The sequence below is a fragment of the Myxine glutinosa genome, chromosome 11 (assembly GCF_964187855.1).
Source record: "Myxine glutinosa chromosome 11, kmMyxGlut1.1, whole genome shotgun sequence".
In the NCBI taxonomy this organism is placed as follows: Eukaryota; Metazoa; Chordata; class Myxini; order Myxiniformes; family Myxinidae; genus Myxine; species Myxine glutinosa.
The window spans coordinates 88,521,903-88,549,900 of NC_136271.1; the positions used below are offsets into that span (position 1 = coordinate 88,521,903).

Sequence of the window (27,998 nt, forward strand, 5' to 3'; positions counted from 1 at the left end):
GTCTTTCTCGGTCTTCCCCGTCCTCTGCTTCCTTCTACATTCATTTCTATCACTCTTCTCAACCAGTCACTTTCATCCTTCCTCAACACATGACCAAACCATCTCAACCTGTTCCTCTCCACAGCATCAATCACAGGCTCTATTCCCATCATCTTTCGCAATTCATCATTTGTCTTCCTCTCTCTCAACGATACTCCGCACATCCGTTGAACCATTCGCATTTCCACCCTTTCCAACCTTCGTTGCTGCTCTACGTTCATTACCCATGTCTCGCTCCCATAAATCATAACACTTCTCACACAAGCAGCATACACCTTTCCCTTCAGCTTCAACGACACTCCCCTCATCATCAGCACGCCACTCAGTTCCCGAAACTTCTTCCATGCACATCTCACTCGAGCAACCGTTGCCGAGTCTGATCCACCTTCTCCATTCAGCATGTCTCCGAGGTAGCAAAATGTTTTCACACCTTCCAGCTTCACGCCGTCTCCAAGATCCAACTCAACATTTCCTCCATCTGCAGCTCCCTCTGTGCACACCTTACATTTGAATGTAGCTGCCACACTGGTTAATGACCCTCTCAGACCCCGACATTTTTGATGAACCCACTCAGCGCACATTGTACATTGAATGGAGTTCACTCCGACACCCTTCCTACACACAGCACAGGGCCACTTCCCAGTTCTTTCCACCTCACCACATGCTTTACCACTTGCCATCACCTTCGTCTTTCCGATATTCACCTTCAGACCTTTTGTCTCCATACATTCCTTCCACGTGTTCATCTTTTCCTTCAGTCCATCCATACTTTCCGCAATCAACACCAGATCATCTGCATACAACAACTCCCACGGTAAACCCTCCTTTACGTTCTGAGCCAGCACCTCCATCACAGCTACAAATAGTAGTGGACTTAGTACCGACCCCTGATGCACTCCCACCTTCACCTCAAACTCACCACTGTTCCCGTCCTTCGTCCTTACAGCTGTGCGCGCTCTTTTGTACATTGCTATCACTACTCTGATCAACCATTCCTCCACTCCTAACTTCCTCAATGCCCATGTCAATACTTTGCGTGGTACCCTATCGAATGCTTTCTCCAGATCAACAAACCCAAGAAACAACTTCTTCCTCTTCTCCATGTACTTCTCCTGCAACTGCCTCACAATGAAAAGCACGTCTGTCGTTCCTCTTCCTGGCATGAATCCAAACTGCATTTCGTCGATCTTCACTTTCTTCCTTATCCTCCTCTCCAACACCCTTTCCAATACCTTCATTCCATGCTCCAATAACTTTATCGCTCGGTACGAGCCACACTCCAGAGGGTCACCTTTCCCCTTGTATAGAGGGACGAGGGTACTCAGTTCCCAATCCACTGGAATGCGGCCTTCTTTCACCACCAGATTACAGATCTCTGTCATTCTCTTCACACCCCATCTTCCTGCTGCCTTCAACATATCTCCCACAACTCCCGTAGGCCCTCCCGCTTTTCTACCCTTCATTGCTTTTATCGCTTCCTCAACTTCCTTCTCAGTTATGTTCTCTGCCGGTCATAAAACAGGGTTACTCTCTATGTTGCCATCCCATTCATTCTCTGTATTCAACAGCATTTCCATATATCTTTTCCATCTTCCTTTAATTCCATCTGGGTCGACAACGATTTGTCCCACTTCATCCTTCAAGCAACTCACCCCCATCACATCACACCTCACCTTCGCTATCTGCTTTGCAATCCTGAATACTGCTTTCTGACCCTCTTCCGAATCCAAGCGTTCTCCGAACATTTTCCTACATGCCTCCTGCGCCTTTGCTACCTCTTTCTTTGCAGCCTTCCTGGCTGCCTTATAACTTTCATGCTCTGCTGTTTCTGCTCCCGTACCCTTTGCCTTCTGCCACTCCTTGAACTTCTTCCTCTTCTCGTCAATCCTCTTTCCAACTTCATCATCCCACCACCATGTTTCCGAGTGCCTCGGTGGTCCTTTTGTCCATCCACATACCTCACCAACGGCTCCCAACAGACTAGCTTTCATCGACATCCAACCACTTTCAAGCTCAACCACATCATCCTCGACCCTACTCAGCCTCTCTTTTAATGCCTCCCTTACTGTCACCTCTTTCAACCTCCACACCTTCATTCTCGGTTGGTACTTCACCCGCCGAGCTCTCCTCGCACCTTTCACCCTTACGTCGCAGACAACCAAGTGGTGCTGTGAAACAGCCTCCTCCCCCGGGATCACCTTTGTGTCCCGGAGGTGCCCCCTATCTCGCCTACGCACCATCAGGTAGTCAACGGTTGTCGTCGACCCACCTGACGTGTATGTAACAAGCTTATTATCCTCTTTCTGGAACTGAGTATTACAAATCAACAAATCAGCTCCATCAGCAAACTCCAAAATCCTTTCACCTTCTCCATTTCTCACACCATATGCGTAACCCCCATGAACTCCGTCAAAACCATCCATACTCCTTCCCACATGTCCATTTAGGTCTACTCCTACCACAACAACTTCCTCGTCTTTCACGTTTTCCATCAGCTTCTCTATCGCACACCAAAACTTGTCCTTCTCTTCATCGCTTCGACCAACCTGCGGAGCATATCCTGAGATGACGTTCACCAAGAGCTTTCCAATCATCATTTTCACCATCATCAACCTATCACTCACTCTCGTCACACTCACCACACTGTCTACAAACTCCTCAGAAAACAGGACACCAACACCATTCACGCCCTCCGGGCACCCTTGCCACACAAACTTGTATTTCTGTCCCTGCCTACCCTTCACCATTCTCACACCACTTCCCTTCCATCTCGTCTCTTGCACACAACATATGTCCACTCTTCTTCTGACCAATACTTCCACCACTTCTCCTGATCTACCTGTCATTGTCCCTACATTCCATGTCCCAAACCTCAGAAACCGATCTCCACTTCGGGCTGTACCCTACCCATATGTACTTGTAATTGTCATGGTTCTCTTTTTTGAGGCAATGTTTTCATGGCCGGATGCCCTTCCTGACGCCAATCCTCTTAGTCGTCTCTTACGACACGCAGGGATACGGTGTACCTATTCTTATCCAGGGTACACACCGGGAAACGTTTAAAACATGGAAATTCTGGGGGGTGAGGGGGGGGGGGCGGCGTCAAGGGAAAGATAAAATGAAAATAAACCCCTTCAGCCGGCACTTTAGCTTGGCGTCCCAAAGAGTACTTTCAGGAGCTTGGCGGCTGTTGAAACTGGGGTAGCCAGCTAGCCACTCATGCGGGAAGTGGTCCAAACTGGCGGTGTTGAACACCGCGCGTCGAAGACACAACTAGCATGAGGCGAGCAGATTAGACGGCCTCCTTTCGATTCTCTACCGTCAAGTCCAATGCGGCCTTCAGCTTCCAAAAGCCCAGCAGTTGTCCAAAACCTCGTGTGGGGAAATGTGGTATCTGTCCGTCGTCTTGTCCACCGTCCACACGCGGCTCCAAGCTCCGGCGTGAGGAAGCCCTCCGTCCGCCCGCACGCTTCGCCAGGCCCCCGATGCTTTATACGACTTGCTTTATACGCATTGTTAAAAGTAAATAATGACAGATGTTTTCTTTCACAATCTTGCGAGATTTCCAGAACTCCTCGGCGTCAAGGGAAACATAAAATGAAAATAAACCCCTTCAGCCGGCACTTAGCTTGGCGTCCCAAAGAGTACTTTCAGGAGCTTGGCGGCTGTTGAAACTGGGTTAGCCACTCATGTGGGAAGTGGTCCAAAATGGCGGTGTCGAACACCGCGCGTCGAAGACACAACAAGCGTGAGGCGAGCAGATTAGACGGCCTCCTTTCGATTCTCTACCGTCAAGCCCAATGCGGCCTTCAGCTTCCAAGAGCCCAGCAGTTGTCCAAAACCTCGTGTGGGTTAATCAAGATCAACGTTCGTATCTTTCCGGAGCCGTACAATTCCTGGAATTAACGTTTTTGAGCATCCAATGACCGTGCTCTCAGTCCGTGGTGAGAAGGAAGCAAGGCCGCATCGCGAGCTCCGTGATCTCACACATGCACAGCCGCCAGGTTTGGCAGATATAAATAACTAAACGAGAATATTAAATTTTTTTATAACTCTTGAACCGCTTCATTGATCGACGTGAAACTTTATATTCTAGTAAAGGTAATGAAGTGTAACACGTGTGAAAGATTTCAAGATGATTGGATGTATGGTCTGGAAGCTATAAGTTGTTATTGCGTGAAGAAGAAGAGTCTTCTAGAGTGGGCATGGAATTAATTATCACACTGCACATGACGAGCATGCAAAATACGGAGCGACTTCACGGGGTCATTTTGACCTCAAATAAAATTCTGATTTCAGATTTTTCAATTGCTGAGGTATATTAACACACGACCAAAACAGATTTGGCGAAATTCCGACGATTTTTGACGAAAATATAACATTTGTGTCTGCATTTCAGTAAAGTAAAGTGTGTGCCGTGTCAGCATTTTAAAAATTGAAACGTGGCTCATTGCAAAGAACTCCATATGGGGAACAGGTGTTGTTAACGCTGACGTCATTGGTGCCATAATTCTGACGTCATAATTCGACAGGGACAACGCTTAGTCTGATCAGTTTGAAATTTATTGAGCATGATCTATGCAACAATTATTTAGAGAATATAAATTTATGATGTCATCACTCACGTGGTCTGGCAGCCATATTGGATCAAAAAAAAAAGAAACGTTCAAAAATAGAAGAGTTGGCTCACATCAAGTTGACTGCGCAGGGTAAGTATTCTATGAATACCATCTAGTTTATAAAGCATCACATATATTGTAAAACCATGTCATCTGAATGAAAACAATCAAATCAAAAGTTGCATTTTTAACTTTTGTGAAAAAGAAAGTGTCATGCTTTGAGCAAAGAACTGTGACAATGACACCCATGTCACACATCTAATTGTTAATGCCATAGTCAAAAAAGAAAAGAGTAAATTCTCACGGGATAATCAAAGCTCGTACAATTAGGTATTTATAGCGGTCATCATCGACTAAGCTTAACATGATGTTGGCTTGTGAGAGGCCCAGGAAGCATGTGTGCACAGAAAGTGCAAAGAGCTAAGTAATATCATACTTGATCAGAAAGATAGACTTGTTCATACAGCCCTAATACAAGCGGTTAGGGTGCCGGCTTGGGATACTAGGATCCTGGGTTTGAATCCCGGTCATCGCTGAATTAACGCCAGGGGGATTGACTCAGCCTATCATTCTTCCGAGGTCGGCAAATTGAGTACCAGCTCACTGGTAATTCCCTGTGTGTCGCAAGAGGCGACTAACAGGGTTGGCGGGGCAAGAAGGGCATCCGGCCGTAAAACATTGCTTCAAAAAGGGGACCACGGTGTCCGAAAAAGGCCATCCCCTGCTCTGCGGGGAAAAATGACATCTAAAGGAGGTTCATACAGGCCTAATACAAACCAGTTACAGCTTTCAGGAAGAGAATCACAATGACAAACAGGGTAGCAAAAGTACCTTTGCTGGCAAGTATGGTATAATTTTGCAGCTGGCATGATAGCCTTGAGATAGCACGCTAGTTTGGGTTCAAATCTCTAAACTTTCACCCCGGTGTTTCACAGGCTTGGCGATTCATCAATGTGTGTGCAATCCCTCGGATGCACGTTAAACGGTCGTCACTTCTGCCGACATTAGTTGGTGGAGGTTAAAGACCCCATGGTGTCCTTCGTGTAGCCGGCACGATGAACAAATTCCAAATTCCTGCCTAAACTGCGGGTAGCAAGTGGCCTGCTTTTCTTGGAGGTTTCTTGACACCAGGTTACACTGCTTGCTATTTCAGAGTATGGATGCTGTCTGAGCAGAAGCTTCTGCACTACAAACAGATTCACATTCCCAGGTGTTTAGGTGTTTGCACGTTTCAGGTGAACAGCCTTGTTTGACGACGTATGACAGCCTTTATTACTGCAATTGTATCGTAAACGTCTAAGGTTTGTACAGGCAGTGGTTAGCAATCATACACAAATACCAAGGAGTTTGGTTGAATTTTGTGCAGATCTTCACAGCAGACTCTAAAATAACCAATGACTTGTTCTTTACCAGCTGTGTCACAAATACTTTCAATGAAGTAATTTATACCAATTTATTGAATGTCTTATATCTCAGGAACACAAACGCATAGAGGGATGAAATTTTACCAACTTATTCCCAAAAACAAATGCACGTACGTATACCTTTCCTTCACATTTCCAATCAGTAATTGCAAAATATTCCTTTAAAAGTTTTGAACAAGAGATTTGAAAGATTACTTAACAAGACAAGCTCTGCTTAGATTTCCTGTTTACTCCAGTAGGTATCCCAATTTCAAAATCCACTGAAGGTGAAATCCAATGAAGCTTAATAGGCTGGAAATGTATTAAACTGTTGTAAAATTGAAAAGTAGTTCAACAATTGTCCCAAGATCAAGTATGTAATGCAGGACACATCTGCGAATGATGTGTTCATGTTTTTACATCACATATGTATTAATACCAAGTGGACCTTGAACTCTGTAGTCTGTATCCGACCAGGGCCGTTGATATAAAACTTGTGACCCACTTGCTTAATTTGTTTATCGTGCAGAAGCTGCTGCCCAGACAGCACCCACACTCTGGTATTCTTCTTCTTCTTCATTCATATTGAGCACAACGATGCAGGGGTATTGCACCAGAGTAACATCATTGGCTGAGGGCATGGCTGTGCCACTGATGCAGTGCCCTCTGCTAGTTCGAACAGGAATTTGTAATTTGTTTTTGGTGCTGGCGATAACTCACTTACTCTTTGAAAAGAACACCATGGGATATTTAACGTCCACCAACGAATGATGGCATTCGAGGGACGTCACACACGTTGATGAATCACCCTGCCTGTGAAATACCGGAATGACCGTTTATAGCTGGGTTGAGATTCAAACCCAGGCTAGCGAGACAGCTTCGATGCGAGTGTGCTTAAATCGGGGCCTTCCTTTCAAACAACTCTGAGACAGCAAGCAGTGTAACATGGTGTCAAGGAACCTCCGATAACACAAGATAATTTGCTACCTCAAGTCCAGGTAGGAATTTGTACATTGTTAAGAGTGCCGGGAATAACTCTCCTCCTCTTCCCAAAAGATACGGTTTGACCAGCTTAAACTTTTTCTGATGGACAAAGCACACATGGTTGCCTCACACTGGTTGTGAAACACCAGAATGACAGTTTATAGCTAGGTCGAGATTCAAACCCAGACTAGACAGCTCAGAGGGGAGTGTACATACCTGTAGGCTACCCTGCCAGTCCTGAAACAACTGTAGTATTGCACCAGATCATAATTATTTATCAATTGACTTACATTGAGGAAGTGTCCAAAATGTTAGTTCCTAAGACTTAGCTAATCGTGCAAACAGATAAATAGAAAACAGAGAAACATCGTGAAACTTCCTTGTGGAGAAGTCTCACAAATTAAGAGGAAGTTAGAATGCAAGTAAATACAAAATAAAATAGAAATGAAAAAGAGAGAAAAGCCACAATAATAATGTTTTCGACAACCATTTGTATCTGGTTTCCACAAATATATTAACCACTCACATGGAAAGGGGAAGAGAGGGAGGGAAGAGAGGGAGAGAAGGCGGGGAGAGGGGCAGGAGAGGGAGATAAGGCGGGGATACGGGCAGGAGAGGGAGATAAGGCGGGGATAGTGGCAGGAGAGGGAGATAAGGCTGCAATTTCCACAATTACCTGATTACTTATCAATTGTAGCTCCTGACACACAGCTCATAAGTCTCAAAACTCACCTCGACAATTCCGACAACAACATATCATACCTCACATCTTCATGTCGGTACATGTACATGGTGTTGAACTGCTGCTGTTCCTTCAGTTTCTTGTCCTTTTTCAATTCCGTTAGCATTTCATCTGCGATGTGCTTCGGCAAGATTGAGAGAAGCAACTTTTCCTGTAATAGGTAACAGACAAGGGATTGAAAATGAAACAATATCACTGGGCTGCATTTGAAATATTTTTTTCAGAGGTCTAGGTTATCTCAACGTTTCTTATATGTTTTTTGCATGCTGAATTCAGAAATGTATCTAATTTCGCTCAATCAGGTCAAGTTTTATCTATCTCAATTTTAAGGAAAAAAATAATCAAAATTTTTGTTTTTTTAATTAGCATTTTTTAAATTCAAAATCAGACTTACATTGACAGAAAATGTACAAACTATACATATAATGACACACAAGTACACTTAATGTGGAAGAAAGTGGTTTCTCAATTACTTTCATTTCAATTTCAGAAAAATATAGATAAATCGTTGTTTCTGGCAACACCCAACTTCAGTCGCTCCAGCAGCTGCGTGGCTCAGTCTGGTGTCTCCTGTCCACTTAGGTGCATGTGTGCAGCAGTACGTCCTGCGTAGTGTCCTCCTTACTATAACATTACTGTGATTCACGATGAATCGAAAGTGCAAGAATGACCCAAACAAGTTCCGCTATATCTGTGGTAAAGTGACCATGCCAGACCGGCAGTCTAACATCACACGTTTTGCAAGGAAAAGCTATCACGCATACTTTGGAATGAAACTTGGTGACCAGGACAAAGCCTTTGCCCCTCACATATGCTGCAAAACGTGCGTTGAGAGTCTGCGGCGCTGGAGCCACAAGAAGATTGAGTGCCTGCCTTTTGGTATCCCAATGGTGTGGAGGGAGGGAAGAGATCATACTAATGACTGTTATTTCTGTATGACAAACCTACAAGGTGAGTTTATCAATTTTGTTTGAGTTTAACTTTATGTTTAATAAATTCCCAAACATTCTAAATTGTTTAACTTTATATATCATGTCACCCCCTTGACGGTATGTCTATCTCTTTCATTTTAGGCATAAATCGAAAAAACAAGCAACACTTAAAGTATCCAGACGTGCCATCTGCCATTAAACCAGTGCCTCATGGACCAGGAATTCCAATTCCAGCACCGCCCGAAAATTGCAGACATTCGGCGTCCGATTCCGATGAACAAATGGAAGATGGTGACATATCTGGTACATATCAACCTACGGGCGAGACAAGTCAACCCAAACTCTTTAGCCAAGCGGAGTTGAACGATTTGACACGAGATTTGTGTTTGTCCAAAGAATCTGCTCAGTTGCTAGGGTCACGACTTCGTGAAAATCGTTTGTTAGCTCCTGAAACTACATTCTCCTGGTACCGCAGCCGTGAAGAAGGGTTTCGAGAATATTTTAGTTCGGACGATGAAGTTTCTCTGGTTTACTGTAGCAACATCACCGGCCTCAATGCAGCTATGGGTTTAGCGTATGATCCTACAGAATGGCGGCTCTTCATCGACTCCTCAAGTAGAAGCTTGAAAGCAGTACTACTCTTCAATGGCAACAAGATTGCGTCTGTTCCGGTGGGTCACTCGGTACAGATGACTGAGAACTATAGTAACATGGAGCATTTGCTAACTGCTTTGAAGTACAAAGATCACAATTGGATAATTTGCAGAGACCTAAAGGTATGTTGGTGTCAACCTAGTTACATATATTTTTCTACTTTATTTATTGAAATATTCTTAACATGGATTAAAATATATATTTTTAATAAACGGGAATAACAAATTTTAAAACAAATATGTGTGTTCTTTATTTTTATTTATAGGTTGTGTCCATGGTGCTGGGTCTACAAGGCGGCTACACCAAATACCCCTGCTTTCTCTGTCTGTGGGACAGCCGAGCAGACAAGCAGCACTATGTACAACGCAACTGGCCAGAAAGATCTGGCCTGGAACCAGGTTCCCACAATGTTGTGTCACACGCTCTTGTGAATCCTCAGAAGATTCTACTTCCGCCACTGCACATCAAGCTCGGACTTATGAAGAATTTTGTCAAAGCACTGAACAAGGAAGGTCGAGCTTTCACTTTCCTGAACAAGAAATTTCTTCGCGTAAGTGAGGCCAAACTGAAAGCAGGCATTTTTGATGGCCCTCAGATCAGGGAGCTTATGAAAGATCCTAAATTCGACGAAAGTATGGAGAGCAATGAGAGGAATGCCTGGCTCTCATTCAAATCCATTGTGACGAACTTTCTGGGCAATCACTGAAGTCCAGAGTATGAATGTGTTGGGGAAGGGCTCCTGCAGAGCTTCAAGGCTCTTGGTGCACGCATGTCCATAAAGATGCATTTTCTCAGCTCGCATTTAGACTACTTTCCAGAAAACTGTGGTGATGTCAGCGAGGAGCAAGGAGAACGGTTTCACCAGGATATTCGAGTGATGGAAGAGAGGTACCAGGGCCGATGGGATGTCAACATGCTTGCAGACTACTGTTGGTGCCTCAAGAGAGATGTTACAGGTGCGACACACAGACGAAAATCTTTGCGAAAGCCATTTATTCCGCATTAATTGTTTTCCTTCGTCTTTTTAATGATGAATTTCACATTAACGGTACTTGTGCGTCATTTTATATGTAGTTTGTACATTTTCTGTCAATGTAAGTCTGATTTTGAATTTAAAAAATGCTAATTAAAAAAACAAAAATTTTGATTATTTTTTTCCTTAAAATTGAGATAGTGAAACTGAGAACTGAGATAGAAAAACTTGACCTGATTGAGCGAAATGAGATAAATTTCTAAATTCAGCATGCAAAAAGCATATAAGGACCGTTGAGAAAACCTAGACCTCTGAAATGATGCAGACCAGTTTGATTATAAATCAAACATTTAAATCATCTTGCTAGGAGCATGCAAACAATCATAAAAAAAAAAAGATCTACCAAGTCTGCCTACAAGAGGAAGGGTGGACAATAAGGATATACAGCACTACAGTAATACCAAAACAGATGAAAAATTACTCATAGGGCGACACTTGGCAAAAGAGAACAAAGTAGAATGGCACTCGGTAGAGCATCCTTTTGACCTCACAAATAATTAGTGGTTGAATTATGTGACCTGATATGCATATCGTCTTCAAATCTTAAGTTAATCGGATGAAAATTGAAGATTTTTGGAAATTTGGCCTATGTTGACCTTTTGGCCTAAGTTGACCTCAATTATAGTTTGTGGTTGAATTCAGTGACCAGATATGCAAATCCTCTTCAAATTTCAAGTCAATCGGATAAAAATTGAAGATTTTAGAAATTAGAAATAAATGGTTTACCTTTGGCCTGTCTACCTTTTGACCTCAAAAATAAATGGGATTCTGTCAGATCACCAACTCTACCATTTGGTGACGTTTTGTGAAGATTGGTTTAAAATTGTGACCTGCACGCAAGCATAAGTGAGCGGACAGACAAACAAACACACACACAAACACACACAAACCAGAGTTGATCAACATACTTGTCAAAAATTAATATTGTTTTACAATAACATTAACAATATGTGATTATCATTAATTTTGTTACGAAAAGCGTCTTTGGAAAAACGACAGGATAAATCTTCTTTGGAAATACGCCACGATAAAGCTAATTTAACATTTATATACACCTCAACGTGCAACCCCATTGACGGCAATGGCGGGAAAACTCGCTCGGGGGGAGAAAACTCCCTTGGAGATGGGGGCAAATGAATGCGCTACAACCTTCATTGTGTAACCCTTCGTCATCCTGTCAAGTTTGGTTGAGATTGGATAAGTAACGACAGAATGTATTGGCGTCAAATATTCATCAGACAGACAGACAGAAATGGCGTATTTTAGTATGATGATAAAAACAAAATTCAAGGCTCAGCAGGCAGTCCCCGGTTGCCGAATACAATGTGTTCTTGAAGATGCGTTTGTAAGTTTGATGTTCGTAAACCGGAACAATAAATTCCCTTTAAATATATGCAATAAGTGATTAATTGGCTCCCAAGGACAAATTTAACACTATTTCTTACATATAAACGTTATTAAATGTACGTTTAAAAATCAAAAGTGAATAACTTAGACGAAATGGAACATGTGTAGAGTAGTGTAAGTGACACGGAGGGATAACGTGCAAGAGGGGTTATGGTAGAGCAGAGCAAGCACCAATCTCTCTCTTGTCAGTAAGGAACCCCGTAGAGGGAATGGTGTGTGAAATTGCTAAAGAGTGTGGGGCAAAGCCCACGTGAATGAGGTGTGAAGGTGTGAATGGGTAATTAACTCTCCAGCTCCGATTCCCTCTGTTTAGTGCTCAGCGCGGTATGTTGCGGTATGTTCGAAAAAGCCACGTTCATGTGAACGGATCAAATGTTCGATCAAAAAATATAATTGTGTGCATGGATGTGTATATGTGTGTGTCATTGGTTTTTATCCTAATATGTGAGTTTCAGAAGGAGTAACGGACCCCTCCCAGGTCTCGAAGTATCCATTTGCGTGTGTGTGTATTTGTTTGTGTGTGGATACTTGTAGAACATGTCATGCATAATTAAATATGTGTGTATATAATATACTGTATAATATGTCAGGGATACTGTGTATTGAATATACAGTACATGTCAAGTATGTGTGTGCATAATATACAGTACATGTCAAGTATGTGTGGGTATAATATTGTCCTGTGGATGACTATTAAGACAGAGCGTCCACGGATGGCTAATCGAGCTTACTTTGAGGCGTTTCCAATTGATGGCGGACGATACGCGAGCAGTGGGGTTTGGGGAGGATGCCGACTTACCTCCACGGCCCCGCCCGCAGGCGTCGTCAACCTGAAAATCAATTCAACCCAAGCAGGATGTAAAATGTTCAAAAGGAATATTTATTAACGGAACCCGAGAACAAATAACGCGACGGTAATAACTAAACCCCTCTAATGGAGCGCTCCCACACTGACCGACTACACGACAAATGGGGAGGATATGAAAATAAACGTTTCGTTGTGTTCGTGTGTGGTGCGTCTTATCTTTGTCTGGACGCAGCGTCCTTCAGGAATTGTCCGGGATGGTCAGCTCCAAGCGCAGTCGTCCGACCGCGCTCCGGTTGGCGCGAACCACACGGGCGCTGGCGCGAACACCGGCTTCGCTGCACGGTCCGTCCCATGCCACAGCACTCGCACGCAGGCACCAGGAGCCAGAACACCAGGGGAGGATGATCGTCGGCGCCCCACCGTCTTTCCAACGTGCAACAAGTGAAAGTCCAAACGGGAACGAGAAGGCAAGAAGGGAAGAGAGAGGGAGGTCCGGCCAGGAAGAATCCAAAAACGAGAAGAAGGAAATGCCGGCTCGCAAATCGTTTTGTCGCTCATCGTCTGACGTCAGCTCTCTCTCTCTGCCAATCAGTGCGTCACTTCCTAGTGGTCTTTCACGCCCTTCTCACGTCACCGGCGCTTCTCCTTCAATCAGCGCGTTGCTTCTTGTGTTTCTTTCGCGCCCTCCTCACTGATTGGCCGAGCGCCTCACGCCTTTGGTGTTGGTGTCATTGGTCGGTGGCCAATCAGTGTGGCACGTCCTTCACCTTCCTTACTCTCCAATTGGCGACCTGCTTGTTACTCGCCCCTCCCCTGGCCAATCACAGTTCTTCTGGGCGTGGCTCTCGGCCTGCCTGTTCGATGTTTGCCTGCCATGCCGCAAAGTGTGTGGTCGCTTCCGGTCTGTTTTCCGTAAGTTATTGTGGCGGAGGGGGATTGATTCATGTGTGCGCTAATGGGCATAGCTAATGTATATGAGTGCATTGCCATATGGGACACCGGAATGATGACAGAGGGGACGGCGTACAATGGAATCTTATCCTAATGCCCTAATTCTAGTGAACAAGCCCCGCCCCTCATGGCGGGGACACAGACACAAGCTTAAACCGACATTCGGGCTAGACAGGTCCCTGCCTTATTTACATTGAGATGGTTCTTCTTCTTCACGACATCAGAGCACCTACCTATGCAGATCTACCTGGATCAGTTTGGCATGGTGATTGTTCAGTTTGGCATGGTGATTGGCCAGTTTGGCACGGTGATTGGCCAGTTCAGCACAGTGATTTGTCAGTTCAGCACGGTTTCACCGTCAGTGCAGCAGTTCAGCACGGAAGCCGGAATTTCACCATGCTGAAATGAACAATCACTGTGCTGAACTGATCAATCACTATGCTGAACTAACCAATCACTGTGCTGAACTGACCAATCACTGTGCTGAACTGCAAATTACTATGCTGAACTGATCAATCACTATGCTGAACTAACCAATCACTTTGCTGAACTGATCAATCGCTGTGCTGAACTGATCAATCACTATGCTGAACTGATCAATCACTATGCTGAACTGATCAATCACTGTGCTGAACTAACCAATCACTGTGCTGAACTGACCAATCACTGTGCTGAACTGACCAATCACTGTGCTGAACTGACCAATCACTGTGCTGAACTGACAAATTACTATGCTGAACTGATCAATCACTATGCTGAACTAACCAATCACTGTGCTGAACTAACCAATCACTGTGCTGAACTAACCAATCACTGTGCTGAACTGATCAATCACTATGCTGAACTGATCAATCACTATGCTGAACTAACCAATCACTATGCTGAACTGACCAATCACTGTGATGAACTGACAAATTACTATGCTGAACTGATCAATCACTATGCTGAACTAGCCAATCACTGTGCTGAACTAACCAATCACTGTGCAGAACTAACCAATCACTATTCTGAACTGACCAATCACTATGCTGAACTGATCAATCACTATGCTGAACTAACCAATCACTGTGCTGAACTGACAAATTACTATGCTGAACTGATCAATCACTATGCTGAACTAACCAATCACTATGCTGAACTAACCAACCACTGTGCTGGACTGACCAATCGCTGTGCTGAAGAGAAAATCACCATGCTGAACTGACAAATCACCATGTTGAACTGGCCAATCATAGTGCCAAACTGAACAATCACCGTGCCAAACTGAACAATCACCGTGCTGAACTGAACAATCACCGTGCTGAACTGAACAATCACCGTGCTGAACTGACAAATCACTGTGCTGAACTGATCAATCACTGTGCTGAACTGACCAATCACTGTGCTGAACTGACCAATCACTGTGCTGAACTAACCAGTCACTGTGCTGAATTGACCAATCACTGTGCTGAACGGATCAATCACTGTGCTGAACTAACCAATCACTGTGCTGAACTAACCAATCACTGTGCTGAACTAACCAATCACTGTGCTGAACTAACCAATCACTGTGCTGAACTAACCAATCACTGTGCTGAACTAACCAATCACTGTGGTGAATTGACAACGATTACTGATAGTGAAGATCAATGTTAATGTTTTGGGAGCTGCTCATGGGTGCAAGAACAACTTAGGACCATTTTTAACTTGATTCATCAAGCAAGACAAAATGATAACTTTTTGGCCTACATTTCTGGTGATGGGAATTCAGGGTAAACATTTGTAGACCCATACAAGATATATTTATTTAAAGACCTTTAGATAATATGTCGAGAGCTGAGGCCACCGCTCCAAAGTGAGTGCATTTTTAGGTGCAAATCAAACGGATTATTTGTCAGTTGGTTCTTGAAACCCAAAAATAGCAACGACTGTATGGAAATGACAAAAATAAAAACAACAAACTCGTGCATGCTATTTTGTGATCAAATCTTTTTTTTGCTTTACAATAATCACCATTATTCCAATCACTAGAAAAAATGCTCAATTATCCATAACGTTGTGATCCAAGTGCTGCGATGAATACGCTAATGGAGAAAGTCTAAAGCATTCGTTAATAATAGGTTTACATTCCCAGACAGAGATGGCCTTACAAGGAAAACTGTTTTTTTTTCAGCTTCGTGGAAAAGATGTTGCACATTGAGTTTCAAAGCGCTTTGTACATCCCATTCCATTTTGAATAATATCCAAGCATTTAAGCCGGTGGCAGAGCAGCGCCCTGATTCGCTCAGAGCGATCACGTGATGTTCCATCCCCGCTGCCAGACCATTGAACATAAAACACAGTTTGTGTGTGTGTAATGTAATGTTACCTCCCCTCCCCCCCCTCCATCCTCCCCTTCCCCCCCTCCATCCTCCCCTTCCCCTCGCCCTCCCCTCTCCACCCTCCCCTTCCCCTCGCCCTCCCCTCTCCACCCTCCCCTCCCCCCTCCGCCCTCCCATCCCCCCTCCGCCCTCCCATCCCCCCTCCGCCCTCCCATCCCCCCTCCATCCTCCCATCCCCCCTCCATCCTCCCCTTCCACCCTACCCCCTCCCCTTCCCCCCTTACCCTCCCCCTTCCCCCACCTCACACTCCTCCCCCCCCTTCCCCCTTCCCCCTCCCCCCCCTCCCCCCTCCCTCCCCTCCTCCTCCCCCCCCCTCCCCCCCCGTTCCCCTCCCCTCCCCTTCCCCCTCCCCTCCCCTTCCCCCTCCCCTCCCCCACCCGGCAATGCCGGGTACTTCTGCTAGTAATAATATAAAGGTGCTGCTCGGGCAGAATAGCCGAGAGGTATTTGCACTTGCCTTACACCTGTCTAGCCTGGGTTTGAATGCCCAGCTAGAAACGGTCATTCTGGTGTTTCAGTAGCATCAGGATGAGGGTTAACTCAGTTCTCATCAAATTAGATGATCGTTTATAGCTGAGCATACAAGACATCCACCATAACTCCTCTTAAAATGCATCATCACAGACTGAAACCACACCAGATGACTTCATCTTCGTTCGCATGAAGCACATGACTGCGGGTTCGTGTCATTGGTTGAGAGCATGGCTGTGCTTCTGATCCAACGCCCTCTGCTGGTTAGAGCAGGAATTTGTAATTTGTTCATGGTGCCGGAGAGAGCTCGCCTACTCTTTGTGAAGGACATCATGGAAACTGTAATGTTCGTCACCGATTTCTGGCGGATGGGACAGCACTTTAATGTCCATCAGAGGGCCGGCACACACATTGATGAATCAGCCTGCCTGTGAAACACCGGGATGACGGTTTATAGCCGGGTCAGGATTCAAACCCAGGCTACACGGCTAATAGGTGAATGTGCGTACCTCCAGGCCATCTTGTCAGCCCAGCCAGATGACTGAACCTTCATGAGGTCATCAAAATGGAGTCATGTGTAAAATCAAAATTAAAAATAGCCACAGCATTTGCAATAATTATTAATAATAAAATTAAGGCTTGTCCAATATCACAGAAATATGCATCGATTAAAAAAAATTATATTCAAATCTCCAAACATTTTCTCAATTCTGAGTTGTTAGAGTTGGAGGGAGAATATTTTTAAAATGTCATTTGGAACAGTGCAGGTTTTTTTAATGTCAGAAAAAGAAGGTAAAGTTAATTAGGTGCATGTGCAGGCACACATAGCAGTTCATTTGTGGGATAACCTTGGAGAAGCAAGTGCAAAGACTGAAAAAACAAACTGCACGCCGAACTGTGCACAACAAAGTGAAACAAAAGGTCCACCAGGAAGAAGGAGCTTGGCACCTTTAGTCTCAAAACCCTCTAACACACCGGGGGCAGAGCACAGCACAATGCCTGTCCATTGTATCCTGAGCACTAGTTTCCGGAAGATCCAGCCTATTTCCTATGCATGGATATACTGCTTGAACTATTCTTAGGAAAGAGAGACTGCTTGCCTTCAAAGCCACCACACAAGTTCCACCCTGTTATTGCTTTTAGAGTGGATACGAGTGCTGCAAAACATGCTTTGGTCTGTTTGACAGTTCCCACCTGACTGTGTAGCGCATGATGCTTGGATCCCAGACTCAAATTCCATACAGACCAAGAAAGAGCAATCAGAGATTGCAAACCCTGGCCAAGACGTATTTTCAGTGATTTTTAAGGCTTTTGTGTTAAAACAAATATGGCGGCCGAACCACGTGGGCAATGACGGCATCGTAAAAAAAAATTCTCCACCAATTTATCCCTAGATGATGCTCAAGAAATTTCATCTTGATCGGATGACGTTTTGTACTTGTCGAATTATGACGTCATAATGGAGGCACCTATGACATCATCATTAACATATGTTATTCCACATGGAGAGCTCTTTACAATGAGCCATGTCTCAATTTTTTCTATGCAGCGCTTTCAGAGATATAGAGGTGCAATTTTTTCCGGTTTTTCCAAGATGGCGGCCGAACCACGTGACTGTTTTTTTTTTTTTTTCTCCAATTTATCCCGAGATGATGCTCAAATAATTTAATCTTGATCGGATGAAGTTTTGTAATTGTCGAATTATGACGTCATCATAATTTGGGGGCGGGGCCAAACAGATACTGCTCTTGCACCTATGTGACATGTGGTGATCACAACTACCAAAGTTGGTGAATTTCTGCCCATCCGTTGTGACGGATGGACAGACAGGTGGAGGTGATGGACAATATCCCCCTTCCTTCCCCCCCCCCCCCCCCCCCCCGTTTTTTAAAAAAAAAGTGTGGAGGTCGTGCCAAACTGACACAGTGTCATAACAAAAGAGTCAGTGAAACTCCTCTATTTTGTCTGAGGAAGTTTTATTGTTGTGAATGTTCATCAGCATGGCTTTCCGAGTTCAATATATGGAGGATCAATGGCAAAACGTTCAAGCGATAAACAGGCCAGGAAATGCTCGTGTTTCACTACAATTCATGTGTTCTACGCCTACTTTGTATAATTCACCAGACAACTGAAATGACAAAAGAGTCCTTTCGGCGGTTTCATGAATATTCAGACTGGTCACCCCAATGGCACACAGCAGGGCAAAAAAAACATTTCAACAAATCGACCTTCTTTCTAGAAATGACATCAATATCCCGAAATAGCAACTGCTCATTTGCCAACAGTAGTCATGTGGTGCAGAACATTATTGCTTCATCCAAACCCCAAAGTTAACACCACCGCATGAGTGCTCAGAAGTGCTTTTGTTATTTAGAAAGAACCAATTGAACATTTTCTCTGCGAAGGCTGTCCAAGTAGACCACAAAAAGCACAGTTTGTGATTAAGTTGTTCCGAATGAGGTTAGATGGTATAACCTGGAATTATATTCCACGGACAAGGAATGGCAAGGATGGATCGCAAATTACTTTGTTGATCATTTGCTGGCTGATAATGAAAGTAGTAGTGCTGGAAGTGACAATGAAGAAATGTGTGATGTCCCTTGTGTCGGTGCTGGAAATGCTGATGCCAACGATGCCAACACAACTGTACCTTGCAAGGGTAGAGACAACGGAGAAGGTGACGATGAAACATTTGACACCTCTTTTCTGTGAATATAATGCTCCTGATATAAAGTAATAACCTTTGAGATTAAATGGACGGAAACGTAATTGCAAGCCGAAAAGGTAGAGTAAGTCAATCATGCTAAGATTCATGGCGCAAGAAAATTAAGATTACTTCATGATTGCAGTACAGACAAACCTAAGCGACCAAATTAATCTGCAGAAATGCAAAATTAAACTACATGGTATTCATAGAGTACTTGATGAAAGGCGAATATTCTGATATTGAAAGGTTTTTTTTTAAATATCCAATATCGCTGCCAAACCATGTGAGCGATGACATCATAAGTTTATATTCTCTAACATAATTATTGCGTAGATCACGCTCAATAAATTTCAAACTGATCAGACTAAGGGTTGTCTCTGTCGAATTATTATGATTATGATTATGAATTATGATTTTCAGAATCATTGGAATCTTCCGCGATGAAGCTAACTCCAAGGGCCTCTCATTCACTCACCGCAGGCAGGTTGGTGGTCTTTCCGTCTTCTACCGACTCCTCTCTGGCCTTGCCCCCCCAGCTCTCTCTGGGCTCTGTCCCCCAAATATTCCTACAGGTTGCACAAGATCTGCCTGCAACCCTCTTATGGTCAAACTGCCAAAATCAAGACTCTCTGCTCACCTTCACTACTTCATTCCTCTTTTCTCCCGCCTCTGGAACAAACTCCCTCACTCTCTTCATTCCCACTCCTCCCTCCAGGTCTTTAAAACAGCTGTTCACCACCATCTCTTATCTTCCCCCATCCAAAACCTTGATCTTTTCTACCCCCACTAATTTCACCCCAAATCCACTTTTTTGAAATACCAACTTCTGTCCTAGAAGTCCTTGGTGTCCTTGTGTTTTATACTTCTCCCCCCCCCCCCCACCCCCTTCCCACACCTCCTCCTCCCAAGCCCTCTCCCTCCCACACATTTCCCGATGTCCCTGCTCTCAAATGTTGTGTTGGTGTGCTTCCCCTTCTCTCCCCATTTTGTCTACCGCTCCCTCTTTTTAGATATTTTGTTTGTCTGTTTGATTTGTTTGTGAAATAAATGTTAGCTCTTTCACGAGCCTCGATTCTGTATACAAAAAAAATAAAAAAAATTATGACATCATAATTAAGGCACCAATGACATCGTCGTTCACAACACTTATTCCCCATGCAGAGTTCTTTACAATGAGCTACGTTTAATTTTTTTCCCATTGAGCGGTTTGGGAAATATAGAGGTGCAACATTTTTCCAAGATGGCGTCCATACATGTGACCTATGATGTCATAATTAAGAATTTTAAAAATCCTACCTGCGAAGGTGCTCCTATGGTAAAATTTAGTGTCGATCAGACCAACGGTTACCAAGAAAATTAATTTTTTTAATGACGCTGACGCAGACACGCAGTCACAAAAAAAAATGACCCAGACACGCACGCTACACTTATGCAACAGATCGCCTAACCGTGCTTTTCGCTTCGCGAGCACAAGGTAACAAACAAGAAAGAGCAATCAGAGATTGCACATCCTCACCAGGAAGTGTTTGTGTGGTGTTTATTAGCTGCTCTATTTGTGTGGTTTATTAACAATGTAGATTTATATTCAATCCAATGTTGCTGCTGAACCTCGTGGCTGATGACGTCATCTTACTATAATCTCTATATAATTCCAGCAATCTCTGTGTGTGTGTGTGTGTGTGTGTGTGTCTGTCTGTCTGTATGCGACCGCTGTTTCTCGACAACTACCGGTCCGATATCTCTATATAATTCCAGCAATCTCTGTGTGTGTGTGTGTGTGTGTGTGTGTGTGTGTGTGTGTGTCTGTCTGTCTGTATGCGACCGCTGTTTCTCGACAACTACCGGTCCGATATACTTGAAACTTGCCAGGTATATTGCTGGGGACCCGAGGATGTGCCTTTTCAAGGTTTGAAATTAATCGGACAAGTGGTTCCCAAGGTATGGTCACCGTACTCGCAAGCCGTTCGCTTTGGCTTTGCGAATGGACCAAACCATTTCATGTAAATAGAGGGGGGGGTTCTGTGGTCGTTACTGCCACGTGGTTTCAAAGTTTTTTTTTGTTGTTGTTGTTTGCACGCATGTTTTTTTGCACGCACGTACGGGCAAGCACGTACGGGCAAGCACGTACGTGCGGGCACGCCCTAGTTCACCAAATGTCTGTTTGTCCATCCGTTCCCAGGTACCGCAAAAACGGCTGAACCGATCGCAACGAAATTTTGGGTGGGTAATCCTGGGACCCCCTGAGGTAAAATAGGCTAAAATGTTTTTCCAATTTTTTTTTCCCGATTTTGCAAATTTTCCAATTTTCCAGTTTTTCCAAACAAGATGGAATAATATTTACCGATATGAACAGTGATGTGGCATTTATTGAAATTCTACAAATACTGTTTAGATTTTGATGATTTGCGTGTGATATGATTTAACAGATGTTTATATAAATCGTTTAAAATTAAGAAAAGCCTTCAATTTCTGATATTTTGCCTTTTCATTCGGGCCTCCCAATTGAAGCCCCGCCCGTCGGGAGGGTACCGTTTGCTAGTCAATTTAATTCTCCCATACAATTTTTGTGTAGATCATGCTCAATAAATTTCAAACTTATCAGGTCAAGCATTCTACTCGTCTAATTATGAGGTCATGATAAAGGCAACGATGACATCATCATCAATATTTGTTGTTGTTGTTGTTTTGTTGCCCTAGTCCGTTCTGATTGAACAGACCAGCGGCACAGAGATAGCCAATCGATCTCACAGGAGCGACCCAGAGATCCCTCACATCCAGGATGTTGTGCTCTTACCTACGTGAAGCCAGGACCGTGCAGTCTTCCATGATGTTTTGTGTGTAGAGCAGCAGTGGCAGTGGTTGTAGGTGTCGTCGGTTGTGTCATCAAGTCTATGTTCGTCGTGTAAAAGTTGTGGATAGTGTCCACAGCGGAGGTGTGAAAGGTGAACACTATCAGTCCTGCGGGAGTAGTTTGTGTCATCAATGGGAGGGGTTTTTGTGGCCAAAATACTGTTTGGGTCCAGGTTGTTTATTGCATTTATGGTGATGCCAGTGTGGATATGTTTTTTGTAGTTTCTGTTGTTTGGTGGGGGATGTTACGAAGGATGTCACTGCAGTGTTGATATTGATGACTGATCTAATGTGCAGTGTTTGTATGATAGTGAAGTTGTTTCTTTGTGGTGTCTGAAGTAGGTCCCTGTGAGTGCCCTAAGTGTGTTCAGCCTGAGTGTGCATGTTCTTTTGTACACCGCTGCTTCCCTATTCGATCACCAAGCAACGAAAGGGGCCCGGCGATGATGGGTGACGAAAGGGAGTACTCAGTTTTCACTCCGGTTGTTTGTTACTTGCCGGAAAAGATTCCGGCAAGTATGTTAATCGGTTGGTTTGTCTGTCTGTCTGTTTGTTACTTGCCGGAAAATATTCCGGCAAGTATGTTGATCGGTTGGTTTGTTACTTGCCGGAAAAGATTCCGGCAAGTATGTTGATCTGTTCGTTTGTTTGTCTGTCTGTCTGTTTGCAGCACTGCGTCTACACCGTTGCACGTAGAATCGCCAAACCTTGCACACATATTGGTCTTGTCCTGGAATAGACTGTGCCCAATTGATGACGTCATCGGTGACGTGGTTCGGCCGCCATCTTGGAAAAACCGAAAAACTTTGCACCTCTATATCTCCGAAAGTACTGAACAGAAAAAATTGAGACATGGCTCATTGTAAAGATAGTGTAGCAGCATAGCAAACCTGTTGTGCATTTTGTGATACAAGCACCAAATTTGGCACAAATGTACATTAATATGTTGCGAACATTTTCAGATATTGGGCCACTTGAAATTCTCTCTTTATGTCCGCCATATTGGATTTCAAAATGGCCGCCACTTGAAATCTACATTTGCTATTATCTCTGGACGTAATGCAGCTATTGACTTGATTCTGGTATCTAAATGTATGTTTTTGGGGGCAAGGAATCCAATGGTACCAATTTCAACTTAATATTATCTATCACAGTCTGTTATATAATTTTATTTGGAAATTATCTAGGCAAATATTGGATTCAACACAATACTTTGAAAAGAATGTCTTAGTTCTGTAAATGTCTTAGGTATAATACTGACATGCTACATGGTCTAGTATTTGAGGCTAGGTGTACTGGTATCTGAGGCTAGGTATATACCGGTACTGAAGATACGTGTACATAAACAGTGTCATGTTAACAAGTTCAGCATTGCCACAAGTACATGTATGTTGTTGACTCATCGTCATGTGCAGTCCCCTTCACACACACAGAGGGCTGTGCACTGAAGGGCAGCCTTTTTGCACTTGCAGCGCCTCACACACCCTTTCTTGCACTTGCAAGAAACCAGCTCAATGCAGCTGTGAGCTGCCTCAGTTAGCCTGGTCCAGTAAGGTGTGTACTGTCCTTCTCCAGTCCTTGACCAACCCCAGTTGGTTGGTGGAGGGAGCTCTGGTGCTGGCAGCAGTATCTGACCCCACACATGTCCACCTTGATACACTGCCCTCTTGACATGTTCCTCCAGAGCTGCCTTCGTTGGAGGGATGAGCTGCACATTGTTCTTCCTTGCGAAGAGTTTCCTCCTGGCCTTGTCAATGTCTGTGCATTTGCTGGTTCGATCATACAACAGGATCACGAACCTCTCGATGATGCGCATTGCATCGTCTGGTATGTCACGAGGTGCAGAGGACAGCAGCAGCAGCGCCTCAGTGAGTTCTGGCAGTACCGTCCAGACTGCCCACGCAGTGTTCTTGCCATGTCTATGAAAACTAGACACAGTGTCGCATCCAGTTAGAGCGTGGAACATTGGCAGTGCACGAGCCTTCTCTCGTCCCAATCCAGCTGCTATTTCGTGTGCTGCTAGGTATCGGAAACTCTGGCCTGTTCCGAATGCCAGCCACAGTTTGTCTTCTGGTTGCAACTCCTGTGCCAGGGACACTGCCAGCACCACAACATCGGTGTCTACAGTCCGGATGAGTATTGCATGGTGTCCATGCTGGACTGCGTGAGATGCATGCAGCAACATCCGACTGTCAGCCTCTTCATGGTTACATGGGGCGAGTGAGGTCAGATCTGGCAGTAGTGGCTTGCTGAGCACTGCCTCTCCATCAGTAATGACGAGTTGCTTGTCCTCCTGGTCAAACCATTCCATGAGAGCTGCTGAGAGGAACCTGAACAGCTTGGTCTTGTTGCTGTCCACTCGTAGGAAGTTCTGCCAGTTTCCTGGTATGGCTGCGGCAGCCACCACACGTCTCCGCACACCTTGTCCCCGCTTTGCACGTGTACTACCTTTCAGTGAATCAGCAAGGTAAGTATCCCAGACCAGATCCAGGCGTGACACTGTTTGCAGCTTCGTGGACATATATGGGATGAAGATCTGTTGTGCATACTCTTCAAAGGTCTTTGATGCAGCCGGCTTCAGCATCTGGACGATGGCTGCTCCATCAAGCACAATACAGGTCGTGACAGGAGTCTCTGTCTTTGCGTCGGAGACTTCTTCCAAGCATGTGAGGAGATCACTCTTGGTACCAGTGCAGAGGCTTCCACCATCAGACAATGCAGGAGGACATGCCTGATTCTCGTGACAAAAGAACTCCTCAAGGTTTCCATCCCTCGTCTGGCAGCCAATGTACAGGCGTGCGAAGAGTTCACGGTCATTCTTGATGGAGGCGAGCTGTTGCTGACCTTTGCTCTGGCTTCTTGGAGTGGAAGTGTTGAACACCTTCAGCTTGTTACGAGGAATGGGTGCGTCCACTGCCAATTCTTACAATATTTACACAGCCAAGATTTAAATATAAATCAGTCTAAACTCTTATTAGGTTGGACAGTACATTTTCCAGACATACCCCGTTCTGTTAATTACAGCCTTCGTGTTAAATTCAGAACATGTCAAAACTGTCAGTGTGGAATACACACTTCACTCAAAATACTACTTTATATAAAACATTTCTAATTTAAAGCCTTATAGTAAGAATTTCAGATAAACCCCAAAAAAGTAAGACCAGGTTGGCTATTAGACAACCTGCCTCTGTCGTGCCCACCAGCCAAGTGGTTTTAGCCAGGACACATGTGTATCAGGTAAGCTTGTGCTGAGTACATCATACCTGAACAACTCAGTGAGGCAGAACACAGCAGTGCACACCAGGGTGACCCCTTCAGTGCATAAACCAATTAACCTGTCCACTGCAGGGCATATAGAAATGAAGTTATTTTCTGCATATAATAATAATATAAGTTCAGTTCTATATAACAATTTCTGTTATCACCACTACCACTACAACTACCACTACTACAAGCTTTGTCTGGAATTTTGTGGACTAACAGACAAACAGACATACAGACAAGCTGGGATCAAAACATTACCTCCTTCCACCATTGAGTGTAGAGGTAAACATCATGGAAATTATATCATGCCCTAGATTTAATTCATGCTTACCCGTGTATTTGCTTCACTGGTTCACAAGGTCTTTTGCATACATGTAATTCAGACTCTCGTCTTCATTGCTGACCACACAATGTTGTCTAGCTGAGCCCAGATTGTATGTAATTAACTCATTTATGTGGAGTCACAAGGTGATTTAAACACAGCCACACACAAAGAACACAGTTGATGTGGGTCAACACACATGCAGCCTCTCTACTCTTTTATTTGGGTCAGGGCTGTGATTAAAGACATGTAGTGGAGTCATGTTTGTAAACATTGTTAAAGACATGCTACAGTGCATTGTTAAGGAAACAAGACAGATGGAAGCCTATACAAGAAATTTCTGTACTCTAGAAACACAAAAGATGGCTTAAAGCGTCTAGGAAAAGGGGATTATGCATGTTTGGTATTTATTGACAATATGAATGTAATGTTACATAAAATATGCATATGAAAAACACAAATGAATGGGTCACTTTGTTTCCTAATGGGATATGAATTTATATTTTAGACTGCCAGTATATATGAGCTTGTCTGAGTTGTTACTAGTGATTTAGTATAGTTTTTAAAAATATTTATATTTACAGAACTAAGACATTCTTTTCAAAGTATTGTGTTGAATCCAATATTTGCCGAGATAATTTCCAAATAAAATTATATAACAGACTGTGATAGATAATATTAAGTTGAAATTGGTACCATTGGATTCCTTGCCCCCAAAAACATACATTTAGATACCAGAATCAAGTCAATAGCTGCATTACGTCCAGAGATAATAGCAAATGTAGATTTCAAGTGGCGGCCATTTTGAAATCCAATATGGCGGACATAAAGAGAGAATTTCAAGTGGCCCAATATCTGAAAATGTTCGCAACATATTAATGAACATTTGTGCCAAATTTGGTGCTTGTATCACAAAATGCACAATTCTTTTGAATATTTGGGCTAAGCCGCCCCACTAAGAACTCTCCATGGGGAATAAAATATCTAAATGATGACGTCATCAGTCACGTGGTTCGGTCGCCATCTTGGAAAAACGGCAAAACGTTGCGCCACTATATCTCCAAAAGTGCAGAACAGAAAAAATTGAGACATGGCTCATTGTAAAGAACTCTCCATGGGGAATAAAATATGTTAATGATGATGTCATATGTCACGTGGTCGGCCGCCATCTTGGAAAAACGGCAAAACTTTGCACCACTATATCTCCAAAAGTGCTGAACAGAAAAAATTGAGGCATGGCTCATTGTAAAGAACTCTCCATGGGGAATAAAATATGTTAATGATGACGTCAGCAGTCACGTGGTTCGGCCGCCATCTTGGAAAAACCGAAAAATTTTGCACCTCCATATCTCTGAAAGTGCTGAATAGAAAAAATTGAGACATGGCGCATTGTAAAGAACTCTCCATGGGGAATAAAATATGTTAATGATGATGCCATCGGTCACGTGGTTCGGCCGCCATCTTGGAAAAACGGGAAAACTTTGCACCATTATGTCTCCAAAAGTGCAGAATGGAAAAAATTGAGACATGGCTCATTGTAAAGAACTCTCCATGGGGAATAAAATATGTTAATGATGACGTCATCTATCACGTGGTTCAGCCGCCATATTTGTTCTAAATGGCCGATAAAAAAGTACATTCCGGCAAGTCCTCGGTCTCTGACCGATTTTTCATCTGTCTGTCTGTCTGTTTGTTTGCAGTACTACATCTACACCGTTGCACGTAGAATCGCCAAACTTTGCACACGTATTTGTCTTTCCCTGGAATAGACTGTGCCCAATTGATGACGTCATCGGTCACGTGGTTTGACCGCCATCTTGAGAAAACCGAAAAACTTTGCACCTCTATATCTCGGAAAGTACTGAATAGAAAAAATTGAGACATGGCTCATTGTAAAGAACTCTCCATGGGGAATAAAATATGTTAATGATGATGTCATAGTTGCCTCCATTATGACATCATAATTCGACAAGTACAGTACAAAACTTCATCCGATCAAGATGCAATTTCTTGACCGCCATGTCGGCATAAACTGGTGGAGAAAAAAATAATGATGACGTCATTGGTCACGTGGTTCAGCCGCCATCTTGGAAAAACCGAAAAACTTTGCACCGCTATATCTCCGAAAGTGCTGAATAGAAAAAATTGAGACATGGCTCACTGTAAAGAACTCTCCATGGGGAATAAAATATGTTAATGATTATGTCATAGGTGCCTCCATTATGACATCATAATTCGACAAGTACAAAACTTCATCCGATGAAATTTCTTGACCATCATCAAGGAATAAATTAGTTTAGAAAACAAATAATGATGACGTCATCGGTCATGTGGTTCGGCCGCCATATTTGTCCAAAATGGTAAAATTTTAAAAGTACATTCCGGCAAAGCCCTGTCTCTGACCGATTTTTCATTTTCATGTTGGTTTGTTTGTTTGTCCGGGCGATATCT

General features: G+C 43.7%; 1 protein-coding gene across 1 annotated transcript in view; it reads right to left on the reverse strand.

The window, feature by feature from the left end:
* The window catches only part of ADCY3 (adenylate cyclase 3), a gene marked incomplete in the record, with an annotated part of 286,396 nt that overhangs the window by 168,392 nt on the left and 90,006 nt on the right, over positions 1–27,998 (reverse strand). The window contains 1 exon segment of the mRNA XM_078786848.1: positions 7,808–7,938. Within this exon segment, the coding sequence (XP_078642974.1) occupies positions 7,808–7,938 (131 nt within the window).